The sequence below is a fragment of the Petromyzon marinus genome, chromosome 8 (genome assembly GCF_048934315.1).
Source record: "Petromyzon marinus isolate PM22_M1 ecotype Great Lakes invasive population chromosome 8, UKy_Petmar_22M1.pri1.0, whole genome shotgun sequence".
In the NCBI taxonomy this organism is placed as follows: domain Eukaryota; kingdom Metazoa; phylum Chordata; class Hyperoartia; order Petromyzontiformes; family Petromyzontidae; genus Petromyzon; species Petromyzon marinus.
Window position 1 is genome coordinate 20,836,457 of NC_133674.1, and position 12,722 is coordinate 20,849,178.

Genomic DNA, 12,722 nt, shown 5'->3' on the forward strand with positions numbered 1-12,722 from the left:
TGCTGTGTACTGCTATCTCCACATCACGTGCTGTGTACTGCTATCTCCACATCACGTGTTGTGTACTGCTGTCCCCACATCACGTGCTGTGTACTGCTGTCCGCACATCACGTGCTGTGTACTGCTGTCCCCACATCACGTGCTGTGTACTGCTGTCCCCACATCACGTGCTGTGTACTGCTGTCCCAACATCACGTGCTGTGTACTGCTGTCCCAACATCACGTGTTGTGTACTGCTGTCCCCACATCACGTGCTGTGTACTGCTGTCCGCACATCACGTGCTGTGTACTGCTGTCCCCACATCACGTGCTGTGTACTGCTGTCCCCACATCACGTGCTGTGTACTGCTGTCCCAACATCACGTGCTGTGTACTGCTGTCCCAACATCACGTGCTGTGTACTGCTGTCCCCACATCACGTGCTGTGTACTGCTGTCCCCACCTCACGTGCTGTGTACTGCTGTCTCCACATCACGTGCTGTGTACTGCTGTCCCCACCTCACGTGCTGTGTACTGCTGTCACCTAATCGGCCCTCGGCCGATTTGCATGGCGGCGGGTGGCGAGGGACACGACTCTCTGCGCGGCGCGGGTCAAAGTACCCGGGGTGTCGACGGCGGTGGAGCGGCCCCTCCCGTACCCCCTGGCTCCACGTCCGCGTTTACAGCCGCTCGAAGGTTCACAACTGCTGACGATGCCACCTAGCACGAGACGGTAACGGGGGGGGGGAGGGGCCCCAGTGCTGCAGGGGATGGGTAGGGAACGAGTGAAGCAGAGACGGAGGGGCGCAGGGAGGGAGTATACGAGGGAGGGAGGCACGGAGGGAGGGAATAGGTGAAGAAGTGAGGGAGGGAGGGAATAAGTGAAGGAGGGACAGAGGGAGGGTGAATGAGTGAAGGAGAGAGGGAGGGTGAATGAGTGAAGGAGGGACGGAGGGAGGGATTGGGCGTGTAAGGAGGAGGGAGAGATGGAGGAAAGGGTGGACGGAGGGACGGAGAGAGGGGGGTAGAAGGATGCAGGGTGGAGAGAGCGCGTGATGGAGAGAGCGAGGATGGCATAGGGAGAGAGGATAGAGGGAGGAGAAAAGGATGGCGCATGGAGGAGATGGATGGAGGACGTCATGTGGGGGGAGGAGGTGGTAAGCGGTGGTGTTTGTGGTAGGAGGCAGGGGCAGGTAGAGGGGTGGAGAGTGGGAGCAAGTCAATGAGTAAAGGTGGGAGGGAGCTATGAAGAGGGAGGGAGGTACGGCTTCGGTCTGGTAACGGGAAGTCATGGTCTCGCACGGAGGGTTGTTCACAGATGGCACGGGCGAGGGGGGCGGGTGGGGGGGTGCCTGGGTCCGTAACGGGCACGTCACGGGTGGGCCTCGTTAAACGCAAAACACGCAGAGACGGCGAAACGACTGCGAGTGGCGGAGGGGCGGACACTCGGGCCGAGAGATGACGGGAGCGAGGCTGGATATGGGGCCGCCCAGGTGACGCGGCCCGACCGGGCATGCGGTGGTGGCTGCGGCTGTCGGCCCACGGGCCGGGCCCGGCCGTCGTGCGCGTCCTCGCCGCGGCTTTGCACGCCGCATGCGGCACGGCGAGCGCCTTCTTCTCGCGCGTGCTCATCACGCAGTACCGCTTCGTGTTCCCCACCTTCATCGCCATCCTGGAGGTGGGCAAACACTGACAAGTATCCCCCGTGTAGCTTTAAGGGACGTTTGGGGAAAGTGCTGTTGGCGAGTGGCGCCTATGAAGGCCGGCACGGCACACGAGGGGGTTGGTGGCCAGCACCATGGCCGGCCGCCTTTGTCTCCCGAGTGGTGATGTTTACACATCGCACCAGGTATTCATGTGAGCCTGAGTCGACCCAAGGGAGGCCCCAGGACCGGTTCAGATATTCGTCACTGGTGTTGGCCGTGAGCGGTAATCGAACTCGGGTCACCGGGTTCGTAGCACAGCTACACGACCGCTCCCCACACACGCACAAAGACGATGATCTCCCGCATAGCCTCGCCAACAGCAAGTGCTGTTAGTGAGAACCTATTATGTCCGACAGTAGGAATCTGGGATCGCTTACGTTCGCTAACTTGTTCTAGCTTATAATTAACTTCGTTCAGTCTCAATGTCAACCTCTCTCCGTCTACCATCAGATTAAGCACACGCGTAGCAAGCATCGGCGCCTACTGCCTGCACACAACTTGGCAGAATCCTTCTGAAAGAGTTATGGGATAATAATAATAATACTACACCTTGGCTATGTTGAAGGATAACCGGCGTCGCGTAATCCTCTGGGCACTTCCTCTGTTGAAATTTGCTGACAAAAACATCTCAGACGAGATGGGGCTTGTCCTATGTTTAAATATGTTCTGTGAGAAAGGGGCATTGCTTGAAACGTCGCCTATGATATATTTGTTTTTCGTTTATTGACGAATGTGCTGATAATTTATTTTTGTCATTTTGACAAAGGATGGCCATGTGGGGGGACGGTGGGGAGGTGTTGACTTGGCCCATTATCCCTCCCTCCATGGGTCGATATAACGATTACCACTTTGTGGGGAAGATGTCCGAATGGAGAGACGCGTCCCCGCTATGGGGATGCGGGATTACCACCACCGGCTCAGGGCTGTAAACAGAAGGTCAGCAGCAGCGTCTCGATCGCTTTCGCTTTGACGGCTGCATTTTGCAGCAAGATGTCAATACATTTGTCAAACAGGCTTGGAAAGAGGTGTTCGCTATACCGTCCCATCCCCGCTGACAGTCAGCTGAGAGCTCCCCTCTCTCCCTCCTCACTCGCTCTTCTCCTCTGTCTCTTCCACGTTTACCAACCCAACCCATTCTGTCTGTTCCACTCCGTGTGGCTGCTTTCGCACTCCCCTTGTGGCGCTGCGGATTGAGATGTGGGTTCATTTCTCTATGCTCCTACACCGGCATGGCTCTGTTTGCTGAGTTTTGTTTCACTTGCAGTGAACGTCACGCAGAGAAGTGGGGCTTGAGCAGGACGGTTGGCTACGTTTAACATGCATTATTTTTTTTTGTAAAAATTTGCAGATGAGAAACACAATCTTTATTTAGACGATGAGATATGAAGCAATTGTTCACAGATGTCCAGTACACATCCACTGAGCCAGACTCAACTTTAGGAACAGGTTGAACATTAGAGCGAAACAAAGTACTCATCTATTGTGTAACATTCCCGTGCAAAGGTTACTTTGCACGGGAAGCATGCCTTGAGAGCAGCCACTAGGGGTGGCTCCAGGCAGTGGCTTCATCATCAACGCCTTCTCCACAGACTCACACAGCGACCCACAGACTCACACAGAGACCCACAAACACACAGAGACCCACAGACTCACACAGAGACCCGTAGACTCACACAGAGACCCACAGACTCACACAGAGACCCATAGACTCACACAAAGACCCACAGACTCACACAGCGAACCACAGACTCACACAGAGACCCGCAGACTCACACAGAGACCCACAGACTCACACAGCGACCCACAGACTCACACAGAGACCCACAGACTCACACAGAGACCCACAGACTCACACAGAGACCCACAGACTCACACAGAGACCCGTAGACTCACACAGAGACCCACAGACTCACACAGAGACCCATAGACTCACACAAAGACCCACAGACTCACACAGCGAACCACAGACTCACACAGAGACCCGCAGACTCACACAGAGACCCACAGACTCACACAGAGACCCGCAGACTCACACAGAGACCCGCAGACTCACACAGAGACCCGTAGACTCACAAAGAGACACACAGACTCACACACAGACCCACAGACTCATACAGAGACCCGCAGACTCACACAGAGACCCGCAGACTCACACAGAGACCCGCAGACTCACACCGAGACCCGCAGACTCACACAGAGACCCACAGACTCACACAGAGATCCACAGACTCACACAGAGACCCGCAGACTCACACAGAGGCCCACATACTCACACAGAGACCCGCAGACTCACACATAGACCCACAGACTCTCACAGAGACCCGCAGACTCACACAGAGACCCACAGACTCATACAGAGACCCACAGACTCACACAGAGACCCGCAGACTTACACAGAGACCCGCAGACTCACACAGAGACCCACAGACTCTCACAGAGGCCCACAGACTCACACAGAGACCCGCAGACTCATACAGATACCCGCAGATTCACACAGAGACCCATAGAATCACACAGAGACCCACATACTCACACAGAGACCCGCAGACTCACACAGAGACCCACAGACTCATACAGAGACCCGTAGACTCACACAGAGACCCACAGACTCACACAGAGATCCGCAGACTCACACAGAGACCCACAGACTCACACAGAGCACCGCAGACTCACACAGAGACCCGCAGACTCACACATAGACCCACAGACTCGCACAGAGACCCGCAGACTCACACAGAGACCCACAGACTCATACAGAGACACACAGACTCACACAGAGACCCGTAGACTCACACAGAGACCCACAGACTCACACAGAGATCCGCAGACTCACACAGAGACCCACAGACTCACACATAGACCCACAGACTCACACAGAGACCCGCAGACTCACACAGAGACCTGCAGACTCACACATAGACCCACAGACTCACACAGAGACCCGCAGACTCACACAGAGACCCACAGACTCATACAGACACCCATAGACTCACACAGAGACCCGTAGACTCACACAGAGACCCGCAGACTCGCACAGAGACCCACATACTCTCACAGAGACCCACAAACTCACACAGAGACCCACAGACTCACACAGAGACCCACAGACTCATACAGAGACCCACAGACTCACACAGAGATCCGCAGACTCACACAGAGGCCCGCAGACTCACACAGAGGCCCGCAGACTCACACAGAGGCCCACAGACTCACACAGAGACCCGCAGACTCACACAGAGACCCACAGACTCATACAGAGACCCGTAGACTCACACAGAGACCCACAGACTCACACAGAGACCCAAAGACTTACACAAAGACCCGCAGACTCACACAGAGACCCGCAGACTCGCACAGAGACCCACATACTCTCACAGAGACCCACAGACTCACACAGAGATCCGCAAACTCACACAGAGACCCACAGACTCACACAGAGACCCAAAGACTCACACAGAGACCCGCAGACTCACACAGAGACCCGCAGACTCACACATAGACCCACAGACTCACACAGAGACCCGCAGACTCACACAGAGACCTGCAGACTCACACATAGACCCACAGACTCACACAGAGACCCGCAGACTCACACAGAGACCCACAGACTCATACAGAGACCCATAGACTCACACAGAGACCCGTAGACTCACACAGAGACCCGCAGACTCACACAGAGACCCACAGACTCTCACAGAGGCCGACAGACTCACACAGAGACTCGCAGACTCACACAGAGACCCACAGACTCACACAGAGACCCGTAGACTCACACAGAGACCCAAAGACTTACACAGAGACCCACAGACTCACACAGAGACCCAAAGACTCACACAGAGACCCGCAGACTCACACAGAGACCCGCAGACTCACACATAGACCCACAGACTCACACAAAGACCCGCAGACTCACACAGAGACCCTCAGACTCACACAAAGACCCGCAGACTCACACATAGACCCACAGACTCACACAGAGACCCGCAGACTCACACAGAGACCCTCAGACTCACACATAGACCCACAGACTCACACAGAGACCCGCAGACTCACACAGAGGCCCACAGACTCATACAGAGACCCATAGACTCACACAGAGACCCACAGACTCACACAGAGACCCGCAGACTCACACAGAGACCCGCAGACTCACACAGAGACCCGCAGACTCACACAGAGTCCCGCAGATTCACACAGAGACCCGCAGACTCACACAGAGACCCGCAGACTCACACAGAGACTCACAGACTCACACAGAGACCCACAGACTCACACAAAGACTCGTCATTGATGTTAGCCGTGGCCGGGAATCGAACCTAGATTCACGCATCACTCAGTTACAACTCATCTCTCCCACACACACACAGTAGCAGATACACTCAGTTATATACAAGACAAAGATCCCCCGTATAGCCTTAACCGACTTTTGGGGCAAGTGCTGTTAGCGAGCACCTATGAAGGCCGGCACATCCGGCGAAGTTTTTACACACCGCACCAGGTACTAATTTTAGGCTGAGTTGACCTAGGGGAGGCCCAGGACCGGTTCAGATAATCATCACTGGTTTTAGCTGTGAGCGGGTCGCCGTATTCGTAGCGCAACGCACTAACCGTTACACTACCGCTCAGTTACACGCACAGTCATAGGCACGCGCAGTCAAACAGTCACGCACATAGTCACACAGTCAGGCACATAGTCACGCACATAGTCACACAGTCAGGCACATAGTCACACAGTCACGCACATAGTCACACAGTCACGCACACAGTCACACAGTCAGGCACATAGTCACACAGGCACGCACATAGTCACACAGTCAGGCACATAGTCACGCACATAGTCACACAGTCAGGCACATAGTCACACACAGTCACGCACATAGTCACACACAGTCACGCACACAGTCACGCACATAGTCACACAGTCAGGCACATAGTCACGCACATAGTCACACAGTCAGGCACATAGTCACACACACAGTCAGGCACATAGTCACACACACAGTCACACAGTCAGGCACATAGTCACACAGTCAGGCACATAGTCACACAGTCAGGCACATAGTCACGCACATAGTCACACAGTCAGGCACATAGTCACACCGTCACGCACATAGTCACACAGTCAGGCACATAGTCACACACATAGTCACACAGTCAGTCACATAGTCACACACACAGTCAGGTACATAGTCACACACACAGTCACACAGTCAGGCACATAGTCACACAGTCAGGCACATAGTCACACACACAGTCACACAGTCACGCACAGTCACACACACAGTCAAGCGCATAGTCACACAGTCAGGCACACAGTCACACACACAGTCACACAGTCACGCACACAGTCACACAGTCACGCACATAGTCACACACATAGTCACACAGTCACGCACATAGTCACACACATAGTCACACAGTCACACACACAGTCACACAGTCACGCACATAGTCAAACAGTCAGTCACACAGTCACGCACATAGTCACACAGTCAGTCACACAGTCACGCACATAGTCACACAGTCAGGCACAGTCACACCGTCGTGACTGCAGGAATCCATATTCTTTGGTTCTTTCGGTAAAGTCACGTAGATATAAAATGAAATAAAAATAAATCACGACGTTTCGGGCGCAACACAAGCGTTCGTCTTCAGGTGGGAAAGCATACACACAGTCACGCGCAGTCACAAAGTCACACACAGTGACACACAGTCACGTACTCAGACGGACCCTGTACTGCATGAGACTCTGGACTGTGCCCATCTCCCCCCGCCCCTCTCCTCTTCTATAGTCTCCCTCCCCCCTCTCGTTTACATCATCCCCCACCTCACTGCCCCATCCTCTCCCCCGTCTTCCCCTTCCACGTCTCCCCCTTCAAGGGTAAGGAGAGCAGAGTGTGAAATCTTGAATCTTTCGTGAAATCTTTTATTTAAAAGGGGGGGGGGGCACATAAAGCAAAGCATTTAAAAAAAAACAAAAAAACCGAAATGATGAACGAAGCAAAGTGCCGACTACACTGAGCATCTTCTTGTTTCCTCTGATGGTAAAAAACCTCCCTCCTTCCCTTCTCACCACTCCCCTCCTCCGCCTTACCCCCTCTCCCATCTCACTCATTCATCTCCCCTCATCTCTCCCTCCCCTCTGTCCCCACTGCTCCCTCCCCCTCTTCTCCACCTCCAACATCCTCCCCCATCTTCAGCCCTCCTCTCTCATCTTCTATCTCATCTTGGTGCACCTCCCCACTCCCCCACCCCACCTTGCCTACCCCTCCGCGCCCCCCACGTGCACTCGGCCTACTCCTCCACTCCACGCTGCCCGCCCCTCGGCCCTCAGACGCTGCTCCTGCACGGCGTGCTGGCGACGCTGGGCAGGGCGCGCCTCGTGCGCCTCGAGCCCCCCTCGTGGGGGGCTGCGGACGCCGTGGCGCTCCCCGCCGTGTGCCGCGGCTTCCACCACGTCACGTGCCTGTGGACGCTGAGCGCCCTGGGGCCCCCCGCCAGCGTCCTGCTGCCCCGCCTGGCCCCCCTCGTCTGCCTCCTCCTCCTCCTGCTGCTGCCGCTGCTAGGGGGCTGCGACGGCGGCGGCGCGACGCGCGGGAGGTCGGGCCCGGCCCCCCACGAGCTCCTCAGTGCCCTGCTCGCCACGGCCGGCGCCCTGCTCTGCGGTACGGGGCTAAGCACCCTGCACCGCCACCCAGCGGGCAGGGGCTAAGCACCCTGCACGACCATCCAGCGCCCAGCAGTGAGGCTTAAACACCCATCACAGGGAACCTTGGGTCCGTTACCCAGCACCCAGTACCGCCGCACCCAGCACCTATACGGTCAGACGCCCTGCACTCGTGATGACGGAATGCAAATTGTCAGATTGCCCACGGACACGCGCGCGCGTGTATGCGTACAGTTGGTAGGAGTGTGCAGAACGCGTCATCTGTGTGCCGTGTAGCGGCCGATGTGCTGCACTACGACCGCACCCGGTCACCCGAGTTAATTTCCCCTTCACGGCGAGTGATGTCTGAACCAGTCTCTGGCCTTGCCTAGGTCGACTCAGCCTTAAATGAGTACCTGGGGCAGTGTGTAATCATCATCACTGGGGAGACAAAGGCGTCTGGTGCTACTGGTGGCCACCCACTCCCGCGTGTGCCGTGCCAGCCTTCAAAGGTGCTACTCACTACCAGCACTTGCCCCAAAAGCCTGCTAAGGCTACACGGGGGGTGTATTTGTCTTTGTGTAAATGTGGGGGGGGGGGGGTCTACGTGAGCGATTTAAGTGTGGGGCGTGGTGAGGGCGGTGCCTCGGTTTAATCCCGGTGACCTGGGTTAAATTCCTGGCCGTGGTGCAGAGATGATCAAAATTACCTGAACCTGTCTTTGGCATGTCCTTGACCCTGTAAACACTACGAGGAGAAACGAAGGCGGTCGGGGTGATGGTGCACTGGCCACACACCCCCTTGGCGGTGGTGGCTATGCACGTGGCCTGTAATCCAGCACTGTGGAGGAGGCGAGGGTTGGTGGATCAAACACAGATGATGTAAAACTCCCTTCCCATGGGTGTCGTGGAGGAGCCATATGGCGCTACAGCAGAGGCGTTGACGAATCTCCTCCTTGTGAGAATTTAATTGTTTTATATTTGTATTATTTTATTGTTTTCCTTCTACGTGACTTTACCGAAAGAACCAAGAATATTAATCTCCTCCTGTTCCTCCTCGCACGTGTGGGTGTTCTCCGCTTTTCTCCGGGTGCTCCAGTTAATTAGCTGATAAAACCTTCATATATAGAGGACGGCAGAGCTTTGGGGGAAATTAGGTTCCAGCACAGCACCTGATTGCTGCCTTCCCACTCGTCTGTGGTGCCTCCTCCTGGCGCCTCTTCGTCGTCCTCTCCCTCTTCAAGAGTCAGCAGACACCTTACGGCGGTGCAGGATTACAATTTCAGATCATTCTTCACGTTTAATTATTCTTCAGGGACAACTTAAAAAGGGGGTTAGAGTACACGTGACAATAATTACTGAATTGTGACTACACATAGCAATCATCGTCCCCCACTACAGGCAGACGAATGTCAAATTGCAGGCCGGGTTCCGAGTCACCTTCTGGGCACGGTGACAGCTGCCACAAGGGGTGCCCTGTCAAATGTTGAGATGGGATGGACAGCGCCCGGAGATGCCCCGGCATACAGGAGGGTGCGCCGTCACACCCACACCCCGGCCAACGTTCACGAGTGTGGTGGACGGGTGGCCCAGCGGTCCGACCAACGAGCCGGCACTGCTGACACCTGGGCTCCATTCCAGTTCCAACACTGGAGGTCCTGAGGCTCTTTTGGTAGCCTGGTCTGCCGGGCTTGGTTGTCAACGGCCATGCAAAGCGGTTTGTTAATGTGAGCCCATTGAGTTCATGCTGCGGTTTTGGGACTTGTTTTAATCAGCTGAGAGCTCAAGAGACCAGAATGGGGCTCATTTGCAAGAGCGATCTGGGGCATTGGTCTACCAGTAAGGAGCACTGATTGCTATGCAGTCCCAATTGAGTGAATTGCAGGACATTTTCAACATTTGGCAAATGATAGCGCAACGAATTAGCTTTTAACGTGGAAATTGTATCGCAGCCATTGATTCTAAATGCGGAGGGAAAAACCGGAGCACCCGGAGAAAAATCCACGCCAGCCACCGCGGCCCCCCACGGTAGGCGCAATGTCACGCGGCGCGCGCTCAGCCGGCTGACAGGGGTCGGGGGTGGCGCTGTGCCGCGTCAGGCCACGAGCGGCTGGCGCTGGAGTCGTGGGAGGCGTGGCTGCGGGCCCTGCCGGCGCTGCTGTCCCGCGGGCTCTTCCTGTGGCACGTCGAGCGGCTGTTTGCGGAGGCACCGCGCCCCGCCGTGCAGACCCTGTACCTGCTCAACTTGGGTAGCATGCCCTTCCTGCTGGGCCTCCTGCTGCTCCACCCACAGGTGAGACACCCCGCGTGGCCTTCACCAGGCTATCGGGGCGAGTGCTGTTGGCGAGCACCTGTGAAGGCCGGCATGGCACACGAGCGGGGGTGGGATGGTCAGCACCATGCCCAGCCGCCTTTAAGCGCCAGACAATCTCCACTTATCCACACTCCTAATCTATCGCTAACCCCAACCTATTCCTAATCATATCCTACCCGAACCTTTTCTATCCCTAACATACCCCTAACCTATCCCTAACTCTAACCTATACCCCCCCTTGTTCCCATATATTGTTTTTGCAAGCCCATTAACACTTTTACCTGGACACAGCCATTACTGGCTGCCACAGCATTTTTCACAGCAGCAGCAGCAGGATTTTTCACCTCCTCCCCCCTTCCCCCATCTGTTCTCTCCCTGCCCAGGAGGCGCTGGGCGCCGCTCACGGGGGCAGCTGGGACAGCCTCATCTTCCTGGGCTTCCTGGCGCTCACGCTCACGCTCGGCTGCCTCTCGCAGTTCCTCACGCTGCTCTGCGTGCGCCTCAACTCCGGCCTGGGCACGGCGCTCCTCGACAGCACCACGGCCGGAGACTGGGCCGCTCTGCTGGCTCTGCCCGGCGCCGGCGTCGGCGCCGTCGCCGGACGGACGGCGCAGGGCCCTGCGTGGCGGGGCAGGGCCCAGCTAGTGCTGGGCCTGTGCCTGGACGTGGCCGGGCTGGCCGTGTTCGCTCACCGCCTCCTCCGGGACTGCACGGCGCGTGCCGGCGCGTACTTCGGCCAGAAGTGCGTCGGCTCGGCGGATGGCGACGGCGGCGATGGCGGCGGTGGGGTGCGCGCGGTGACTCCGGGAAATGCTGTCCAGGACCCCCTCTGTTTAACCCCCGGTAATGGGCAGGCCGTGGCGAGGGCTCCGCTCCAGTGGCTGCGGGGGTTGCGCGGTTGGAGGGGCAGGACCGGTGCCGGCGCGGTGCCGGTGGATGAGCGCGCGGTCTGCGCGGTGCACGTGGAATGAGTGCGGCTAGAGGGACGGCGACGCAGAGGAGGCCGGGTGGCTCTTATGTCAGAGAGCTAGGGATCGATTACAGGTTTCAGCTGCCTGTGATTATGCCAGGTTCTCAAGTGCAGGGAGTTGAAGGGACTCAGCCCGGTCACCAATGACTGCATATGAAAAAAACCCATCACGTTAAATTTGATTCTGCTCTCGATTTGGTTAAATTCCACGTCTGAGAATTAAAGATATCGCTTTGACCGTCATGTGATGAAAGTTACTTTCTCATCGCGGTTTGGAAAGTGCTGCCCTCTACTGTGCTAAATCGGGGGTCACTTGAAGGAAGCTCAGAAGTAGCGCTGAGATATCCGCGTTGGCAGAGATGAGACAAAATCTATCCATATACGCCTTGGTCTTACGTTGTAACTGCACCGTTGAGGCTGTGTGAACTTGAAACTCGGCGGTAATGACAATTAGCTCATGAGCCAGATCAGAAGTTGGTACTATCTAAGGTATCACCGATTTATTTACACGGCCAATACGAGTAAATTGCTCGATAATCCAGCTCATATGAAGCGGTTATCGCAAAATTCACCTTTGCATGTGTACCCGTCGGCGTACGGGGGTTCGAGCCGAACCTTCCCCCAACGTTGTTGGCCGAGCGCTCCGCTATGGTAGTCGCGAGTCTGTTTAGCACCCGGCGTGTGGCTGGGGTTGGTAGATTACGCGAGGAGTGGCAGTTGCATCACACCCGATGCGACATTTCCTGTTTTGCACTGCAGTTTTTTTTCTGTAAATTTTGACAATTAAATGAAAATAATAACAACTGATTTACAGTCATTTGTCAATCTACTGCTAGATGAAGGCCATACTTCACCACGCTGGTTTAGTACTGGCTAGGGGAGGAGGGGCAGGAGGCCCAGGACCGGTCAAGGCGACATCTCTCTCTCGCCACTGGTGGTGTTGTCTCTGGTCACAAATTCAACTCAGGTGGCCGAGTTTATAGTGCAACGTTTGTTTTACAGGAGGCTATAGCCCTCATGTGTGGGCGTTCAGGGGTAAGGTGCATCGGGAATAAAGCCGCAGAGTAGTTGCTTCTGCGAAATAACGCAGTGGGTAGCGAGGATTCTT

The 12,722-nt window shown here is 55.9% G+C and overlaps 1 protein-coding gene across 1 annotated transcript; it reads left to right on the top strand.

Annotated features, from left to right (window-relative positions):
* Positions 1-1,312: 1,312 nt before the first annotated feature.
* Positions 1,313-12,421, top strand: LOC142924122 (solute carrier family 35 member D3-like). The gene is made up of 4 exons (XM_076065761.1): positions 1,313-1,657; positions 8,020-8,350; positions 10,430-10,623; positions 11,028-12,421. The coding sequence occupies exons 1-4, from the start codon at positions 1,493-1,495 to the stop codon at positions 11,613-11,615; spliced, it is 1,278 nt and encodes a 425-aa protein (XP_075921876.1). The 5' UTR covers positions 1,313-1,492; the 3' UTR covers positions 11,616-12,421.
* Positions 12,422-12,722: the final 301 nt, after the last annotated feature.